General features: G+C 44.9%; 1 protein-coding gene across 1 annotated transcript in view; it reads left to right on the plus strand.

Annotated features, from left to right (window-relative positions):
* PLXND1 (plexin D1) overlaps positions 1-21463 on the plus strand; it is a 130218-nt gene that overhangs the window by 63787 nt on the left and 44968 nt on the right. The window contains exons 12-19 of the mRNA XM_030569990.1: positions 2032-2195; positions 4343-4494; positions 5732-5831; positions 12661-12800; positions 14131-14298; positions 16803-16893; positions 17320-17595; positions 18616-18765. Of these exons, the coding sequence (XP_030425850.1) occupies positions 2032-2195; positions 4343-4494; positions 5732-5831; positions 12661-12800; positions 14131-14298; positions 16803-16893; positions 17320-17595; positions 18616-18765 (1241 nt within the window). The remainder of the gene's footprint in view (positions 1-2031; positions 2196-4342; positions 4495-5731; positions 5832-12660; positions 12801-14130; positions 14299-16802; positions 16894-17319; positions 17596-18615; positions 18766-21463) is intronic.

Genomic DNA, 21463 nt, shown 5'->3' on the forward strand with positions numbered 1-21463 from the left:
GCGGACTGACCTGGGAATGTGGCCTAGTTTTACTGGGGCTGTCTGCATGGGGGACGGGAGAGCAGGGGATGACTTTAGGTGAGGGACAGGACCTGAGCCTGTAACCTGAGCCAGGAACGGAGGTGGGGAGAGTCAACACCTTTGCCTGGGAAGCTGGATAAAGGAAGAGAGACTTCTGGAGAGGTTTTTAGTTTCAGTTTTGGGCTGTCTGGGAAGGGAAACCCACGTCTGGGGTCTAAGATCCGTGCCCCCCAGAGGGACCTGACTGAGGGGGTCCTGGCTGTACCTACAAGCCCTGCTTGGGATTGTGTTCCTGTTGTCTAATAAACCTTCTGTTTTACTGGCTGGCTGAGAGTCACGGTGAATAGCAGGAAGTGAGGGTTGCAGGGCCTGGACTCCCCCACACTCTCCATGACAAGCATTGAATTCACACCCATAGTTGCATGGAGGAGTGATTAGTTTATGTGAACGAAGTTTGGATTCAAGTTTGCATAACTCTCTACCAACTTCTCTGGTTCCACTCTGCCTTAGTCAGATTGGTACATTTGAAAATGTATGGGCCAGTTATATAACAGTATAACTCCTCTATTGGCCTAGGTCAAGCTACTTTTGATTTTCCCCACTCTTGCTGGTTTTCCCTAGCTTTCTTTAACAGTCTTTATTCTAAACCATGTTTCAATCTCTGAAAATATCGAAGCACGTGTAAGCCTATTACCTTAGTATTAATAGTACCCAGTGTAACACACTAAGTCAGGGAGCTAAACCAGCAATTCTTGCATGGAAAATAGAAGATTTTCATGCATAATTGTGAAGACTCAATACCCTAAGCATAGGTGGATTATTGCATTATGTGGGGAGCTGGGAAAGGGCATTGGACCCCAGACAAAAAATTGACAACAATTTGATTAAATGGTTAGAGCAGGGAGATAAGATTCTTAGGTTCTCTTCTTGTCTCACCTCTGACTTGCCCTGTGACTTTAGGCAGGTTCCAGGGGCCAATGTTTTCAAAAAATTTCATACATTTTAGAGATCTCCATTTCAGGGTGTTCAGTTTGAGACAGCCAAGGTCTGATTTGGCGACATGCTGAGCATACATAATTCCAGCTGAAGTCAGTAAGAGCTATGCATGCCCGTGGAACCAGGCCCTACATCTTTCAAGTAGGGTGCTCCAAAGCAGAGGAACTCAAAATCAGTGGACACTTTTGAAAATGTAGCCTTTTGGTGCCTCAGTTTCACCTTCTGTAAAGGGGTGATGGATCTGCATATGAAGGTTTGGAGGGATTTGTTAATTGTGTGATAAAGTTCTTTGAGATTCCCCCGGTGAACAGTGCAAGAGAAATGCCATTTCTGAGTATGATTATTTCTGTGTTTTACACATTCCTGCAAACGTTTGGATTTGAGGGAATGGGGAAGTGAAAATAATGTTTCCTGAACATGTCTAACTAGGATACCCACATTTCAACAACTAAGGGCCTGAGGGTTGAGAAGGTTATGTAACCCAGGCATCAGGTAATAAAGAGGTGAAAGCACTGTAGGAAAATCATTAGGAAGCAGGGACAAACAGACCTAATGGGAGCAGTGAGTCAAGAGAGCTCATAGCTGCTAAAGGGAAGGAAGGGGAATGTAAACATTGTACAGAGCATTGTAGCTATTAGATTTTTGTCCCAGAAAATGGAAGCAATATGATTGCTTTGCAGCAGGATGGAGTCAGCTGTGCTGAGCTGCTTCCCATGTGGATACTGAGAATTAGAAAAATGTAATATAAACTGACAAAAGGGTTGTTTTTTTAATGCTAAATCATATTGTAGTGGGAATGAGTGCCCAGTACTGCTGGGAAATCCTTAGGATCGCAGCCAAGACCCCTTCAGCTTGCTCTATGTGCAAACCGTCCTCCTTGCCTGTTGGATTTCATATGCTATATGGCTTAATATAGATATTTGGTTTGGTGTGGTTTGATTGTATAAAGCTAAGCACAGTCATGAAAGACCCAGGCTTGGGAACTCACACTCTCTTTTGTCTCTTGTGGTTTAGTGGAGGTCTATAACTGTGCCACTGGAAGCACAGACTGTTCTCAGTGCCTGGGGAGAGAGGACATGGGGCACCGATGCATCTGGAGTGAGAGCAGCTCCATTTGCAGACTAAACACTGAATCCCCACAGATCCCAGTCATTTGTCCTGCTCCGGAGATTAGGAAGGTAAGACTTGAATGCAGCGGAGAGCGCATTCTGTTGGTGAGCATCACTCCATATAATATAACGAACAACACAGCCTTGAGTTTCAAAACCAAGGAGAGGGTCACAGGTGTAGCATCTACTACCAGTCATTCAGTCAGAACAACTGAGAAATCCTCTTTTATCCTTGGTGCAAGACAAGCTAAAGACTGGCACCATTCTGTTCACCAATTTGTTATGCTACCCATTCACCTGAAAACTCCAGACTCACTGCAGATGATATCTAGGTACGATAGGATCCAATCGGATTCACTCTAGTGGGAAAAACAGAGCTTGTCAGACTCTCCAAGGCCATGTGTTGTTTGAGGAGATGGGAAAATCAAATGGATTCATGCTGAGTGATTTTTCAGAATCAATCAGAAGATTCATTAGCTAGGAAGAGACATTAGAGTGGGTACAGATAAAATAATAACCTGTACCCAAAACTCCATCCAGACATGCCCTGGAGCTATAGTGAGGTTCACAGTGTCTGAGTGAACTTTATGTCAGTGTGTTTTAGAGATGGTCCAAAGTCTAGATCTGGATCCCAACTTTCCCACTGTCCTGAGATGTCCTGGAATCCTGCGTTTTGATTAGAGATAGGGGACTAGCCACGAGCTTCCACTCCAGATGCAGAGTCCCAGAGAAGAGTGTGTATTCGGGAAACACCATGATCAACTTCATGGGAATGGGCAAAAATCTGGAGAGCAAAGATCCTGTGGAAACCAGCTAATGAATCCACCAAAGCAGGGATGAGCATACAGCTATCCACTCACAGGCTGAGTGCTGTAACATTGTGTGTATGTATTTTGTGTTTCCCGTAGCCAATTCCTTCTTGTCACTATCGCATGGCCAACAGTGGGAAGGGAATGTTCTCTGATGAGCCTCCCCCCGCCTGCATATAAAATATTATCAGCTCCTTGCCAAAAAAATAATGGAAGCAAACCACAAGAATTCAGGTTTCAGGATGTCACAGGATTGTGATGCTATTTCCTTAGCAGACACTGGGCATTGAATCTAAATCCTCCATCACAGAAACATGCCAGCTTTGCAGTAGTGTTTAGAGAGTCGTCCTCAAGAGAAGGAGAACAACTGTATAGGGAAGGGGCACCAAGCACAGTAGTGGAACATTATCAGCTGTAACCAGCTTGGCGGAAGAAGGAGCCTCCGTTCTTGACCTTCCACCCCCTGGCTTACGTCATGTTGTGTTGGCAGCAGTTACAGTGAGTGGCAAGCTGCAACCTCTCCAGATACGCTCTGAGAAAGGCTGATGTTACTAGGCAGCTTTTGCTGGCTTTATTTGTTGATAGGCTTGTTAAATGTAAAGGGCCTTTTCTAAAGACAGCATATTTAACTGGACCAGATGAATAACGAAATCAAACAGCCAAGTGGCCCATTGCAAAACAGACAGTAACAAAGCAAATCTCCCATGGATATGCAGTAAAATGGCATGACAGCCTGCAGCATTTACGCTGTTTGCAATGGTGCCATCCCAACTAAGCAGGGTGTAATATTCAGATGCGACAAAGTAACAAAGTAATTCAGTAGGAGGCAGCCTGCTCTCTGACTCATTCAAGGGATCAGTACCCCAGCACGATATTAGGGGAGGAGTACTTGTGTCCTGGCAAATGTTCAACTCATTATTTATTTGTTTGTTTATTTGTTGAGCCTAGAGGCCTCCGTTCAAAGATCAGAACCCCATTGTGCTAGGCATATCCACACATATAATGAAGAGATGGTCCTTGCCCCAAAGAACTAACGGTCTCAGAAGATTCTGCTGCTCCACTCTGTCTCCTAAATTGTTGTGCAGAGTTGCAGTGTTTCTCTCCAGAGGTGGCTGTATTTTCAATGGCAGATGCAGTGATCTCTGTGCCCACAGAGGAAACCAGAGTCACCCAGAATTGTAAGGCCTTTTTGTTGACAAAGCTCCTGCAGGAAGAGCACGCCAAGGAGGTGGCCTATGCATGTGAAGCTGGAGCGTGAAAGGCAGGACAGAATCAGATTAAACGGCGTGTACACACACGCATATATACACACACAGAGGAACTAGACATTACTTGGGAATCAAATCAAAAAGATTTTTCTGCAGTTCTGTTTTAACCCATTCCCCTTTTCCTTTGTCTCCTTGGCAGATTGAGCCCCTGAGCGGGCCCTTGGAAGGAGGAACTCTGCTCACAATAAGAGGAAGGAACCTGGGCCGTAGGTTCAGTGATGTTGTTAATGCTGTCAAGATAGGGAGTGTGAGATGTGCACCACTCTGGGACAGATACATGGTCTCTGAGGCGTAAGTAACTCAGGCTGAGCCACTGAAAAGCAGGAGACTGTGCTTAAGGATTGTTTATTTTTTCCCTTTTTCAGTTAACCAATTCCCCCCCCGCCCCTGTGATGGGGAAATGGATGGGGAAATGGGTCATGTTGATAGTGACCCATTCAGTTATGCATGCATGCACCCACTGGGGACTGATAGTTACCAGCATTGAGCTGCTTTTCAACCTAATGAGACAAGTTTGGTGGGGGTCTCAGTTTTGCTTCCCGGTGTCTAGATGACACACAACCCCACCCGTACAATAGGCACTAACTGGCCACTCCTTAGTAGTCTCCACCAAAGATTGAATGGGCCAAGGAGACTCCCAGAGAAGGGCTGAGGCCCCTTGGTGGGACCGTGTGGGGGATGTGTGCACAGCTGCTGCCTGTGGAGAACCTGTTCAGAGACTGAATGTAGAACTTTCCTTCTCCGAGCTGTCAAACCTTTCACCTTCATTACGCGTCACATCAGTACTGTCTCACTACATTATTTTCTAGCCTTCCCCATTATCACTTCCAGACAGGCTTGAGAGGAAAGCTGAGGTGATTGTCTCCAGCCTCCTTGGGAGTGAGAACCTCCACGAAAGCCTTAAAACTCCCCTTCCCCCAGCCAGTTTCCCAGAGATGGTTATATTAGACTATGAACCAAGGTCAGACAGTCCAGAAGGCCCATGCTCTGAAGCAGAGTCTCCTGGCACCAACAGCTCCATGCCTGCTTGACAAAGAATTAGATTTTGCCCCTCATGCTGGAATAGCTAGACAATACTAGTATGAAGCTCAGCCCACGCTCTGCTATGCAGCTGAAAGCGAGAGCAGGTACTGGCTAAATAACAGTGTCTTCTAGGGATCCCTGTACAAGACCACATATATCTGTGAGACCAGTATCGTTTGTTGAACCTTTGGCTGTGTCTCCACTGAGCTTTTCCTTGAAATATCCCTCTGCAGAGCTATTGTGGGGGCAGCGCAGTGGCAGCTGCAGCGTAAACAGCATGCAGCCATTCTTTGCCATTGTTGCCTTACCTGTCTCAAAGCACCTGTAGACAATGTGGTAGTAAAAATGCAGGTGGCTGGTCTGTGCTAGCACTGCCACCATTACTAGGCCCACTGGAGCTATGTATAATGCAATGAGGGCGGATGCAAGGAAAAGCTCAGTCTTACTTAGCTCTGGTCTTGTGCTGTTCTGACCTCCTCTCTTTTTCCATCTCTCTCTTCTGCAGGATTGTATGCCAGACTGGAGAAGCTCCCTTTATATTTTCCGATGTAGTGACAGTTAACGTGAGCAGGGAAGGGAAATCAAAGGAGCGATACTCCTATGTGGTAAGTTGCCACCATCTCATTGAGCCCAAATTCATCTCTGGTGAAGCTCTGATGCTCCACTGGCTTACATGAGGGAAGAATCTAGCTCATGGAGTCAGGAGCCATCAGCGAAGCTTTCAGCTATTCACTTTATGAGCCTCAGTTTGGCTGACTTTAGCTACCTGTTGTCATAACCTAGTCCCAGACTTGGACCTTAGCGTCCAAAATATGGGGGTTAGCATGAAAAACCTCCAAGCTTAGTTACCAGCTTGGACCTGGTACTGCTGCCACCACCCAAAAAATTAGAGTGTTTTGGGGCACTCTGGTCCCCCCGAAACCCTTCCCTGGGGACCCCAAGACCCAAACCCTTGAGTCTTACAACAAAGGGAAATAAAACTTCCCTTCCCCCCTCCAGGTGCTCCTGGAGAGATACACAGAAGCAACCTCCGTGAATCTAAGCAGAGGGAGTCCACCCTCTGTAATTCCAGTCCAGGAAACAAAAGCACTTTCCTCTTCACCCAGAGGGAATGCAAAATCAGGCTAGTAAATCTAACACACACAGACCTCCCCCTGACTTCTTCCTCCCACCAATTCCCTGGTGAGCTGCAGACCCAATTCCCTGAAGTTCCCCACTAAAGAAAAACTCCAACAGGTCTTAAAAGAAAGCTTTATAGAAAAAGAAAGAAAAATACATACAAATGGTCTCTCTGTATTAAGGTGACAAATACAGGGTTAATTGCTTAAAAGAACATTGAATAAACAGCCTTATTCAAAAAGAATACAATTCAAAGCACTCCAGCAACTATAAACATGTAAATACAAAAGAAAAACCTACTTTGTACTCACAACTTGGAAACAGAAGATTAGAAAGCAGGAAATAGAAAAAATCCTTCTCTAGCTGAGAGAGATTCAGGCAGAAGACAAAGAACTCAGACACATAATTCCCTCCACCCAGAGTTGAAAAAAATCCTGTTTCCTGATTGGTCCTCTGATCAGGTGGTTCAGATTATTCCTTTCCAGGTGAAAGAGACGTTAACCCTTAGCTATCTGTTTATGACACCTGTGTCAAAACAAAATGCCAAAAAATGGCTTCTGCTTCTTTCCACTCTGAATGTTAGCCCTCACATCACCATTTCCAGCCAAGAGAGAGGTACATGTCTGAAGAAGTTTGCCAACATTCCCGTCATTCTCTGTCCATATTCTTTCCTCCTTGCTTTCAACAGCAGCCCCACAGTATCTGTACAGTACAAAGTAGATAGTTTTGGGGAGCATAGGATCTCCCAGTTCTCTTCCTCAGCTTCTTCCTGGTTTCCATTTTGTTACTGTCACCATAGCCCTTGCTGTACTTCCTGCTGTGAATTTCAGATTTATACACATAGGTCAGATTGCACAGCACTTTATGCACAGGACTCATTATGTATTCCCTTCTGGAAAAAACAATGTGCCCCACAAAGGATTTAGAAAACAAGATCCATGCCAAAAAGCATCAGATAGCCCCTACAGCACAATTTAAATGGGTTCTCCCCGTTATTTAAATGAACACATGTCAAATAAATCCAAGACTGAAAGTAAGAACTGCAGCAGTTTTGCATCAGGGTCTCTTGTTGAGGCAGTGTGGATGTGTGTTTTGAATTAGACTGTTGATAATTGTATATTCAATTACTTGACCACCCTTTGGTTCATTTATGAAATATATTCAAGAGACCAAATAACCAATGTCAGTGTCGTTTATTGCTAAAAACCAATAATAATGCAGTACAGGAAAAAGGTTCAGTACGATACCAATCTCTGGGAAGCTGACTCTCGCAGCTTTGTTACTTTCACCTTACAAAGATAGTGTGCTCCCAAAGTTGTATCCCTAAGGCAAGCTTTTTTTTACTTATTCTGTTTACAAATAAAAGGTACTGCGTGTGTCATCTGAAATTAGATTTAACCAGCTTTCTATCTTGTTTTGCTGATACCATAGTGTTTCCCTTATCTCTGTTCTGAACACATGCATTCCAGGTACCAAGGAGCATGAAGATGCCTAGGTTTTTACCAGGATAGAACAATATATCTAGTGACATTCCAGTACTGGCCTAGGAGAGTAACTCTTTACCTGTTGCTATGGCAAAACACCCATATGTCCTGATCCTGACATTTTCTCCATCTACTTAAGCCTAAGCCTTCTTCCGCTAATGCGAGGAGTTACAGGATATTTGACACTGGTGAACAGAATTGTTTGAGAATGTAATACATTCAGTTAAGCTAACTTCCCAACCCTTACATTAATACTAAGCCTAACATGTGTTGGGTAACAAGACCTGGGTTCTAATCTCAGCTTAGTGATTTGCTATGTGTAGGGCCCTACCAAATTCACAGCCATGAAAAATGCATCATGGACTATGAAATCTGGTCTTTTGTGTGCTTTTAACCTAAACTATACAGATTTCACGGAGAGATCAGCGTTTCTCAGCTTGGCGGTCCAGACCAAAAAGGGAGTTACAGGAGGGTCACAAGGTTATTTTAGGGGATCACAGTATTGCCCTACTTCTTACTTCTTCTCTGCCTTCAGAGCTGGGCGACCGACTGGAGAGCAGTGGCTACTGGCCAGGTGCCCAGCTCTGAAGGCAGCGCCCTGCCAGCAGCAGTTCAGAAGTAAGGGTAGCAAAACCATACCATGGCATCTTTACTTCTGCGGTGCTGCCTGCAGAGCTGGGTGCCTGGAGAGTGGCAGCTGCTGACTGAGGGCCCAGCTGTGCACACAGAAGCACAGAAGTAAAGGTGGTAATATCATATGCTATCCAGGGCCGTCCCTAGCCATTTTGGTGCCCTACGCAGCCCCCCTACTGGGGGGGGGGCAGGACTCCGTGGGACGGCAAGAGCAGGATTGGTGTTTCTCAAGACCTCTTTTGGTTAACATTGTACAGTAGCCCATGGAGATGCTCATCCTTCTCTAGTGGTCTGAAAGAGACCAGTGCTTCTCTTACCTTTATGACCAAGTGTCATGGTTTAATTCCCCACTCTGAACCTTAGCGTCCACAAGATGGGGTACCAGCATGAATTCCTCTAAGCTTAATTACCAGCTTAGTACTTGTAGCGCTGCCGCCAACCAGGAATTCCACTGCCTGGTACACTCTGGTCCCCCCAAAACCTTGCCCGGGGACCCCCAAGACCCAGACCCTCTGGATCTTAACACAAGGAAAGTAAACCCTTTCCCTCACCGTTGCCTCTCCCAGGCTTCCCCTCCCTGGGTTACCCTGGAAGATCACTGTGATTCAAACTCCTTGAATCTTTAAACAGAGAGGAAAATTCACCTTCCCCCCTTCTTCTCTCTCCCCCTCCCAGACTCTTCCTGAGAGAGAAGATAATCCTAACACAGAGAGAAAATTAACCTTTCTCTCCCCCTTCCCTCCTTTCTCCCCACCAATTCCCTGGCGGATCCAGACCCAGTCCTCTGGGGTCTCACCAGAATAAAAAAACAATCGGGTTTTTAAACAAGAAAAGCTTTTAATTAAAGAAAGAAAAAACAGTAAAAATTATCTTTGTAAATTTAAAATGGAATATGTTACAGGGTCTTTCAGCTATAGACACTGGGAATACCCTCCCAGCTTAAGTATACAAGTACAAATTAAAATCCTTTCAGCAAAATACACATTTGAACTCCTCCCAGCCAAATACACATTTGCAAATAAAGAAAACAAACATAAGCCTAACTCGCTTTATCTACCTAGTACTTACTATTTTGAATCTATAAGAACCTGTATCAGGGAGATTGGAGAGAAACCTGGTTGCACGTCTGGTCACTCTCAGAACCCAGAGAGAACAACAACCAAATTCTAACAGCACACACAAAAACTTCCCTCCCTCAAGATTTGAAAGTATCCTGTCCCCTGATTGGTCCTCTGGTCAGGTGACAGCCAGGCTCACTGAACTTGTTAACCTTTTACAGTCAAAAGAGACATGAAGTACTCCTGTTCTATTAACCCTTAACTATCTGTTTATGACACCAAGTCTCAGGTCAAACCCATTAGTGAGTAGCCCAATGCAGTTTAGGACAAGTCCACTGGACTGATTCGTATACCAAGTACATGCTACTTTACTATAATTCTTTGGGTTTGTGCTGTGGTTTTGATTGTCTTGAAAAACACCTGCTATACATCACACAGGTTAGCTGACAACTACACCTGCACGCAACTAACCTTTAAAAATCTGGGCCTAAGTACTTGCCTGTGAGGGCACATAACTAAGGACTCACCAATTTCATGGTCCATTTTGGTCAATTTCACAGTCATAGGATTTTTAAAACAGTAAATTTCATGATGTCATCTATTTAAATCTGAAATTTTATATAATTGTCCCAGCTTCTAGAGGCCTGAAATAAGATGTCACCTGTCATTACTTCCAGCAAGTTGATTTTGGTTCCCCTCCAGCTCAGTGGAAGTTCACTGGGATCCTAGCGTCAGTAGGTTCAGGTTCCGGTAGGTGTTAGATTTGTCACATCCAAAATGTCCCACAAGGGCAAAGCTAGCTGGCTTAGAGTCATATCATAAAGGTAGTGCAGGCTTCAAATGCTGGTAAGATCCAGTTGCTTTTCCTGCAGAGTTTGAGATTTCTAGAGAATCATGAATCTCCAGGATGTGTCTGTTGTAATCCAGAAAATTAGACCTCACAGCACATCAGCTGTGTTGGTGACACAGAGGTGAAAGAGAATAAGGATTGGAGGCAGATGTGCTCTTTTTTTTTTTAATTGTTTTTGGTGTGGGGGGGAAGACATCTTGGGAAACATCTGAAAAAGCAACACCAACGAAAGAAAGAAAATCAACTGCCAGCGCCTTGAGCTGGAACCATGCATTCATGAGAGCTGTACATTTCTAGCCACTGACCAGCCTTGTGTCTATGGCCACACCGCTAGGCAGAGAAAACAGGAGGAGCCATTTTTCTGTTCCTCTCACAGGAAGGAGGCTGTCTCATCATCGGCTGCTTCCCTCAGCCTGGACTAGGAAATGGAACAAAATATATGGAGACTGAAATCGGGGGGTCAGTACCGGAATATATATAAAGAAAAGATTGGGTTAAATAATGTCCTACAAGGTGCAGGGTATTATGACTGAAACAGCAACCATGTCCCACCCCAGAGGTAGCTGCATTGCAGAGCTGAGTGATTTGATTCCTCTTTGTCAGTTTTGCTCTCACATATGCTAGGGTGAATATGGTGTGTAAAACAGATCTCACCATGTAAAACTGGCCTAGGTGAGATCTGAATGCCAGAACTGCTAGTGATCTACCTGACAATGTCTGACTCCAAGAAAATCCTTTGTAAGAAGCTAAAATGGCTTCCACAGGTATTGTTCTGTTCTGGGGGTTTCAAAGTCATACTCAGGAACGCATAAAAGAGGGGGAATCCATCTCTACTGTAACTCCATTGCACCAGAGATAAATTTGGCCCTTCGATTGTGCCAGGGCATTCCAGCCAGGTCTCTGTGAGTAGAGTTGAACTTTCAAGAGTTACTATGGAAAGTAACAATGCTACCAGCTGGTGATCAAGCTGCAAGTGACAGACCCCAGCTAGTGGGGTGGGATTGGGCTGAGAGCTGAGGGTCTTGGTGGGCACAAATAATCCTTTATATTTTGTATTATATATTTTAATATATGAGGGAGGGGCCCCATGCATGGGTCAGCTGCCTAAAGGCTTTGATCCATTTAAATTAACAAAATAAATACTGTAGAAATGGAAGGCAATCAGAAACCCCAGGGGAAATGGCCATAGAGGAATACAATCCATCCCAGTGTGTGACAAGGTCAAGAAGAACTTGTAATATAGCAGGACAGTATGGCTGGAATTGACAGAAAAAGACATTTCTACCATGGGACAGTAAGCGGTTTAACAATATTTGTGGCTATCAACTTGCATGTATTTTTCTCAGCAATATACAACAACTGTAGTAGGGCTGAGGTCTCCACAGTATCGTATATGCTCTGCAACCCTGCACATCTGGTTCCTCAAGGATGTTGTAGCTCTTTTACAGGGAGCCACAGAATGCTCTGTAAAAGGATTTAAAACTTATTTTTCATGCCATATGTACTGTTCATGCCAGGGCAGGGAAGCTACCCAGTGAACTTGCCTTTGGAACTTTATTTGGGAGCCACATGGCATCCACTGGGTTCTCAGAATTTTATTGGGCACCAAAGCCTTGAACCTTGAATCTCAGTAAAATTTCCAAGGAACTGCAAATATAAATAATGCACTTGGTAATTTCAGTAGCTTCCAGTGGGGAGAGAGGAAGGCACAGGGAAACACTGAGGGGCAAACCAATACAGTAGCGTCCCTGCTAGGAGCTGAAGATCTGGCTTTCAATCCTGCCTCAGGGAAATGAATTTGATGTTTGATTATCCAGACCCGGATGGATGCAGGCCTAGCTCACAAAACCGCCATACAACATGGCTTTACAGGTAGCCTCCCACTCAGGTGGGAGTTGGACCAAGGGAGATGTTTTCCTTATTGATTGGACACACGCCATTACATTCAGATCTGGATCCACATAGTCCCAAGGTTCAAGGGGATTTGAATTCAGGGTTCTGGTTTGGGCCTATGTGTGGTTTTTAGATTAGGACTTAGGTATATCTGTAGATTGGAGGCCTGGAGGGTGGCTCCGCTCTTCAATTCAGATAGGTGTAAGTAGCCTGTGTTATTTGGTCTCTCCCTTTGTTTGGAAAATGAGCCAGATAGATTTCTCTCTCTGGTGGTGTTACAGCACTGGCAACATCTGACTCTAAAATGGAACTTGTGTCCAGATTACCACATTTTGGGGTTATTGGGGTTAGGAAACTGCTGAAAAATCTCACCTTTCTTTCCCCTTTCTTTTTCTAGCTCCCTGAGGTGCAGTCCATTGCTCCAGGGGCTGGCCCTAAAGCCGGAGGGACCAAGGTAACCATCAGAGGGAGTAATCTCAGCGTAGGATCTGATCTCCGCGTCCTGGTCAATAGCACTAAACAGTGCACAGACCTCACGTAAGTGCTGTCTGCAGATGACCTGTGTTACTGTTTTATTGGACTAGTACTCAGGACTTGCTCTAGGTGCACCAGTGAGCAGGAATCTGAGAGCCTCAGCTAGTAGGAAGGATCATATTGTTACAGCAATTGATAAGAGAGTTAGCATTTAGAGGGAGTCCATTGAGCACTGCTGCCAGTTGGCATGATGGCTTACAGCCAAGGAGCCAATGACACCTTCCTAAAAGTAGCATCCAAATTTATCCACTGAGCTGCCACCTCCTCCATCCTAATTGTCATGAGCAGCCTTGTGCTTTGCCAGTGTGGTAACATTGAGTTGTCATGTGGCCACTTGACTTAAGGAGCTAGTGAGTTTCTCCTTTAGGACAAATGCAGGAAGTTAAGAGTCATAGTTATTACTGAGGTGCAGTGGCTGCATTCCAGCAGTAGCAGAGGTGATACGTACAGTTGGTAAAGTACTCTGGGTCCTATGTAGTCTTGTGGTTATACACACAGCCCTAGGAGTTAGGTGGTCCTGCTTCTAGTTCCAGCTCTGTCAGATACTTGCGATGGGGCGTTGGTCAAGCTGCCTAGGCTAAAAAAAAATTTTAAGCGGCCAATAATTTTAAATGTACTTATTTTAAACAAATTCCGTATAGAATGAAATAAATTTAGCCATTCTTTTCATGCACCCTTGTTGAGTAATCATGTATCTTGTTACAGTGTCCACTATCTGTCCTTTGCCATCCCCACCCCACCATTTTCTTGTCTTTGTGTCGCATCTTGTCATTTCAATTTAAGCTTCTCAGGGCAAGGACCTTATGCTATTTATTGTACTGCAAGGCACACTATTTGATGCTGTAAAAAGTAACAATGTCGGGTACCTCTGTTTTGGGGTGCCCACTTGGGAGTGCCAAGGTGTCTCATGTCAGGTTGCCAAAAGAGGAGACATCCCAAATCAGCTGCCAGTTTTTAGATCTTTGGCCTTAATCTCTCTGTGCCTCAGTTTCCTCACCGGCGAAATGCTGATGATAGTACTTCTCCCATGGGAACGGGAATTATGAGACAAGATCCATTGTTGTTGGTTGGTGCTTTGAGATCCTCCAGTGGAAAGCATCTAGAGTGCAAAGTATTTCCACTGTTAAAGGCACTCTCAAAAGACAGAGCCATTGTTGGAGGTGTGGAGAAGCTACATGGCTTTGTGCTGCTTGCTGCACCCGAATGCCAAACCTGAGGCTGTTCACCTCACCTCCAACATTGGGGCTGTGGGAATATGTCTCTGCTGCCTCATGTCATGCACTCTTTGTTCAGCTGTTGTGCTCTGCAGCTGGCTATGTCTTTCTCTTTCCAGTCGAACTGCTACCACCATCACATGCACCATGCCGGCCGTGGAGTTCACTATGGCAGTGCGACTCTGCGTCCAGTTTGAGAACAAGTCTTGCATCAATGATAACATCACATTCAAGTATGAGAGAAACCCGACTATAACAGATATCAACCCGACAAGGAGTCAGATCAGGTGAGATCCCTGCACTGATGGAGAAGGCAGAGTCTCTAGGGACCCTCCCCTTCCCTGTGTGGTCATTGAGATGTGTTGTTTATTTTACTGAATGCAAATGTGAATGTAGTACTCATCAAAGTGAAGAGCTGGCAGGACTGGAACATCAGAGGTGCTGCAGATCTGAGTGAGGGTGCATAGACACAGCTCTTTGACCCTGAGATTGAAGTGAGGGTGCTGCTGGTCACACTGAGGTGCACAGCTGAACAGTGACCTCAGGGGAAGAATGTCTGAGGATGTTACAGGTCAGGACTGAGATGCTTTGGCAGAGCAGTGTGGTGTCCCCAGGGTTGGAATACTAGGAGCTATCACAGCTCAGGACTGCAGTGCATTGGCAGAGCTACGTTGAGGAGTTATGCAGACACCTGCTGTCTGTGGGCCTAGTTCTAGCGAGTGTCTCTAAAATTCACACAGACAATGGAAGAAAAGCATTGACTGTCATCCTTAGTAACTTTACTACCTGTCTTCCTCTACACTGCGTAGGTGCCTTATGGAAGTTCAAATGGGGGCCGACATCTATACTGCAATAAAACATCCATGGCTGGAACGTCAGCTTGCTCAGGCTGCGGGGCTATAAATGGGAATGTAGATGTTTGGGCTTAGGCTGGAGCCTGGGCTCTGGTACCCTGCGGAGAGTGGGGAGGGTCCCAGCCCCCTGGGCTGCAGCCCAAACATCTACACTGCAATTTTATAGCCAACAGCCTGAGCCCTGCAAGCCCAAATCAGCTGATATGGGCCAGCCACGGGTGTTTTATTGCAATGCAGACATACCTTCTGAGTCTTCGGATTTTGACTGGCAATAACACTGCAGGCCATCGGCTGAGATTTGTAATTTTGTGTTTAAATGGCTCCTAATGCCACCACTTTACACTTTAAAGCATGTTACTTTGGTTTTATTTGTCTCCCCGGAGCCTCTAGACGTCCTGTTGCTTTTGGATTTCTCTGTGAAATCCCAGCTCACTTAGCAGTAGAATCTGAAAATGCAGAGCCTGAGTCTGACCACAGAAATCTGAGAATCCAGCACCTGAGCCTCCTCTCCAAAATGCCATGAAAGCAACACTCTCAGAAAGTAAATGCAAGCTACTAAGACTACAGTGGTCCAATGCTATCTACAGCCTGCCTAGCAGAGCCATGACTCAGATCACAAGTGCAATACCAAGGGTACAGGATGTGTGAGAATGCGCATCAGTGACACACCCAACCCTCAGTTTCTCACGTGGAGTTTTATCAGTCTCAAGACTGGTGAATGGCAATAGCTGTATCTAAACACAGAGTGACAGCTACAAAATGTAGAGGCTCATATCCAAAAAGGAGCCCACCCGGGCATTTCTCATTCAAGTGGAAACTGTTTTTTAAACTTCCTTTGGTTTCCAAATAAGAGAATGTTGGAAACTTGATGGAAGTTGTTTTCTCCTGGTGCATACACACCACTCTGTTAATGCAAAGCTACTCACAAGGGTTGGGCTGTGCATAGTGGTTTGTTTTGTGGGGTTACTTGTGAATATTGTTCACACTGAATCATTATTGTAGGGTTACTTGTGAATTCTCTCAATACTAATATGTTGCTGTAGGTGTGATCATGAAGTACCGCTAACTCAGCAAATAGTTAGATCTAATTTGGTTTATGGCATATGATGAGGAGTAAAGTTGTTTTAAAAGGCCGTAGATCCCAAACAATTACACAGACCTGGCAAGAGCTTAACAGAGACAATAAACATGTGTAACAACAATATACTATGATCTGTAGCAGTTTTAAGGGCTTAAGAAGGCCCTGACTATAAGGACACTAGACACAAGGCACTGAATATATTGAGCCTGTTGGAGATTAGGGGATAAATCACTACCCTCCCCCGACTTCCCAGACTAGTTATTTGATATCACCATATCATTAAAGCAAATAGAACATGAAATGGGGAAAAGGAAAAGCCACATGCAGGGCAAAGCCTGGGTGCAATTGCTGTTCAGCTGAAGACACGAGCCACTCCTCCCTCCCTCCCAGTGAGGTGTGTGCCTCAGCAATCTCATTACTCTCTTTAATTGCTTGTACTTTGACAGCGCCTCATGCCACAGGCAGCAGGTCCAAAACACAAATGAATTGTCACAGGTTTTTTCCCCTAAATTAAAAAAAAACGGTTTGAAAAATGCAGAATGGCCATTAATGCATTAATGGGCTACTTGGCCCACCCAGGACTTAGCCTTTCTTTGCTGAGCTAAAAAAAAAGAAGAGTGAATCCTAATTCATCTAAGTATTGAGCTAGTTGTGTGTTAACCCTTACATTACTGATCCCTGGGTAACCTGCTCTGCTGTAATCATTACATGTCCATTACTGAAACAATATGCTATTCCCTGAATATTCAGCCACAGCACAGGTGCATTTTTCCTGCCTATATCTGGTTAGTCTGGCAGCATAGATGTTGTCAGTGATACGTGCACTTCCTTTCTCACCTCTTTCTTATTTTCCCAGTGGAGGCAGGATCATCACTCTGGAAGGACACGGATTTTTGATGGTTCAGAATGTGTCAATGGTGGTTCACAGCATCGGGAAAGAACAAACAGTAAGCATCCTGCGTTAATGTAGCACAAAGACACTGAACCAGGTTGTCTGCCTGGTGAATGGGGACGTTCTGAATAATAATCTACCATCTATAAAAGCCAGGGACCTGGCCTGTAACCGTCACTGATGGGGCTGTAACTGGGATGAATGTTATGTTCCTTAGCTCAGAAGAATGACAGACCTAAGTTATGCCCATGCACTGTAATTATTCTTATTAATGTTTACAGTGCCATCAAGGTGCCTGGTGCTAAATAGTGTCCAGCTGTTGGCGCACACAGTTGCCTGTCAATCAATGACTAAATGAAGCTGTCCTATCCGAGGTAGCTGCAGCTGCTTGAGGGCTCTGTGCCTCTCAGGATACTTGATGACACATGACTGAGACTTAGGTTTATCCATTTTTGATGCGCATGCTCTTTCCTGCTTTCAGAACTGTAAGGTTCACACCGACACTATGATTACCTGCCCCTCTCCAGCTGCCTCTAACCTCACTGTGGGGAGTAAGCCAGCGCCGGTGGACTTCTATATCAATGGACGCCTCTACATGGACGACAGGCTGGCTCCCGATGAGTTCATGTACCCTGAGGAGGCCCAGCACACCAGCAAGTTTGGCCTGGAGTACTATGCTGACCCCCAGTTCTTCACAGCCAAGAAGGAGAAATGGATCAAGCACCATCCTGGGGAACCCCTGACTCTGGTTATACATGTAAGAGACTAACACAGGGCATCCTGGATTCTTGGCAGTAAGACTTTACACTAGGATGTCACCAGTTTCTCACTGTGAGGTTCTTCACGGTGCCTAGATACCATAGCGGGTGATGAGTGCCTTATAAATGCAACAGAGGAAAGGTATGAGGGCTGAAAGGAGGGATGGGTGTAGGTAGGGGCTAAGGAGGAAGGAACTCACAGAGGAGTGGACAGCTCATTCCCAAAGGTTATGCTAAGTTCTGATGAGCCTGCAGTCTCCTGCTGAACAGATTAGGGTGTTGGAGTATGTAGTCTGACCAAGTGATACTGTAGGGGGATGAATTATGATACCCTTAGTACTGTATTTGAAGGATGTAGCAGCAAGGAGGGAAATAAAGCACTGGATATGGTTGGAACAGACCAAGTGACCAAAGAGTCTTTTCCATATCTAATGTCCATGATTGTGGAGTTTGGTTCTTGTAGAAATGGGCTCTGAATTCATCTTTGATGGCTACTGTGTTAATTTAACAAGGATGGCCGGGCGAACGAAGACTCAGTGGTTTGGATAATGTACAAGTTTAAAGGCCCTTGTCCTCACTGAGTGAAGCATACTTCAAAAATACTCTCTGCCTCTCTCTAATCTCATGCAGCCATCCACAAGCTGTCTAGGACCAGCCACCCCATTTCTCTCCCTCTCCATATACTATAGTCTCTCTGATATGTATTTGCCATGCACAACCAGGGCAGATCAAAGACAGTATTTGCCAGGCTTTGTCAGGGCATTTATCCATTCCATGCACCACACTGAGAGACAACGAGGGACTGGGAACAGGAAAATGAGGAATGGGCGGAGGTTGGATTTCCCATAGAATGTTGGAAAAATGGAAGATGTCAGTGGGAGGGCTTTCCCAGAGCTGACTGATGGCAGGAGGTACAGGAAGTTTACTAGGGCTTCCACAAAGGAGCCATTGCAAGTGGGCCTGGCGCTCTGGGGACTGACTAATTCACTTTGTTGTCCTGGTTTTCTTTTTGTAATTAGAAAGAGCCTGACAACCTAAGCCTGGAAAATGATGAGTACCAAGTGAAAATTGGCCTCATTTCCTGTGAGATACAGATTGTTTCAGACAAAGTCATTCACTGCTCAGTCAACGAGTCACTGAGCACATCGGAAAGACAGCTGCCCGTGACGGTGAGTGCCACAAGCCAGGATGGTCTGAGCTTGCAGGACGAGAGCGCTCAGTGTGTTGAACTTAATATACCAGAGAACCCTCATGTTAGCCTCAGGATTCCCTTAGCACTCACTGAAGCACTAAGTGAACACACCGCTGGGAACAATTCTGCAATGGCTGAAGAGGGGTGGACTGGATGAATGGAGAGGTCTTTTCCACCTCTCCTCTTTGTGGATGAAATACTGACCAGTGCTGAGCATCAGCACCTTCCATGGGAGTTACTGGGACTGAGCACCTCTCAAGATTGGCCTAATGATTCTGTGACATCTAAAGGATGGAGAAGGCAGCCAGGTTCTGGGGTGCTGACAGCCAAATGATGGCACTTGGTCCTGGTGGGTTCATTTGAGAACTGGCTGTTTTCACTATAAGCTGTAGCGGGAAGTCCCACAGTTCCAGCAATGAGTGTAAAATCACACTATCACTTGATCCTTCTCCACTGAAAGGTTTTTCTTTGAATGGCTCATGTGAAATGAGTTTAATGGTTCCCAGTCCAGTTACTAGTCGTCAGGCCCCCTTGTTATCAGTGTCAGCAGACGAGCAAGGATTGAATGGGAATACAGACCTGAATGCCCCTCTCAGTCCTGTAGTGGCAGAGGAGTGCAGTGGAGGGGGCAACGCTGGGAAGCTCACATTGCCACTGCCCATCTGCAGCTGCTTTGCAGATAAAAAGAGGAATTCAGTCGTCCCCAGGGCCATCGATCTGGCATCTTTCCCCAGCACTAGATCATCTCACTGGCCCGTCTCGGTCTGGTGGAACTCTAGGGACAGGATCCAAGGCCGTTCTGATGTAAAAGCAGTTCTTGACTGTTCTTGGGAGGGTTTGCGTTTGTGGCTTTGCTATTGTTTCTTACTCCTTTTTTCCAGAGGGCGTCCCTAATTGTACGCCTTTTCCTTCAGCTTTCACTTCATTTATAGCCCTTGGCTCCTCAGGGGTGAGATTAAAGCTGTTCACAGTTGGAGACAATGTCTCCACCTGTCTCAACTGCCTGAGAACATGTAGCCTCCATCCCAGCTGATTCTTTTTCCAGTAAATGTGTTCATAATAAATTTGCAGGAACTTGTGGCTTAGAGGGTAGGAAGAGCGCAGAGGGATTTGAAGAATGTGTGGCCTGATGTTCCCCAGAAACAGAGTACTTCAGAAGAAACCCCACTGCTTCTGTGGGGAGAGGCTCCTTATTCATTGCTTATGGCCTTTTTGCTTTTTCTACGCAAAATCAAAACAAACAAATGCAGAAGTAGCAGAACCTAGGATTTCCTAAGGCATTGTTAATGAAAACAGGGAAATTCTTTTATTTTTATTTTTAGTGGGAACTGAAAAACGGAAAATCCTTATTTTAGAAAAACCTGGTTTTGTGATACACGTCTTGCTAGCTTTGGTTTCAACAGCAAACTTTTTGTTTAATGCCTTGGAGGTGCCCAGAATGTAGATAAAGAAGGGGATGATACATGTTACTGAAGTCACAGCTGGTTATTAATAGCGTACCTGCAGTAGAGGTGCAACTAGATACTGGGGCAAATCCTTCCATTTGGATGGCTAAATATGAGTTTCATACTGCTGTCTAAATGGTAAGACTTGCACCCATAATTAGTTGTGAGTGCAGCTGTTTCTGCACAAAGGATGGCTGCCCTTTAAAATTGTGGCTCAGTATGGGTGAAATTCTCCTGATCCTGATGATGACCCTTCACTGCAAGTCTCCCATAAACTCAATGGAAGTTCTGCCCAGGCAAGGAGAGCAGCATGTCAGAGATGTTGCTCTGACAGCAGAATTTTGTCCTACAGCAGAATCGTACTCTACACCCCTACTCTGTTGTAAAGTAAGGAAACCACAATTTAACCCTGATTCAAATGCACTCTTGCCAATAGTTTGTGCCTATAAAATGGATTTTTAATAGATCTGTACAAAAAATCCAAAAGACCTCAAGGGGCCTTCAAACCCATTTTAGTTCACTGCAGAATCATTTAAACACTGCAACTGGTATTTCTGCTCCTGGCAATAGTGCAAATTTGGGCCAGGTTGGCTAGAATAAAAAATCCAGAACGTAAAATGCAGATTTATCTTTCCTCATTAGAACTTTTTTAGACAAAACACATGAAAACCTCAATACAGTGTGCATTGCTTTATAGTGGCTGTCTGATGAACACCCTCAATAGATGCATAAAGCCTGTAAAGAGGGATGTGTGTGTGTGTGTACATACCTGTGTGCTCAGGGAATCTCTGCCTTCTGTAAACAGTTTTTCTAATATAAGCAATAAAGCCAGCTGTAGAATCCCTTCCTTGCCAGCTACAACAGGGCTATCATGTTACTCAAGAACATTTTACACCACCAGGGTACTAGTAAAATTCCTACCATCGAAACCACTGATTTTTGACATCTTTTGACATTGAAATAAATCTCAGCTAAAAAACTACCTGGTGGCACATTGGATTCAACAGGTGTATAGATAAGAGGGTTAAATTCACTCAAGACAGAACTAAGTCATAACTTAACCATCCCTGACAAGTGTTTGTCTAACCTGTTCTTAAAAACCTCCGATGATAGAGATTCCACAACCTCCCTAGGTAATTTGTTCTAGTGCTTAACTATCCTGACAGTAAGATTTTTGTAATGTCCAGCCTAAACCTCCCTTGCTGCAATTTAAACCCATTGCTTCTTGTC

The sequence above is a fragment of the Gopherus evgoodei genome, chromosome 7 (assembly GCF_007399415.2).
Source record: "Gopherus evgoodei ecotype Sinaloan lineage chromosome 7, rGopEvg1_v1.p, whole genome shotgun sequence".
In the NCBI taxonomy this organism is placed as follows: Eukaryota; Metazoa; Chordata; order Testudines; family Testudinidae; genus Gopherus; species Gopherus evgoodei.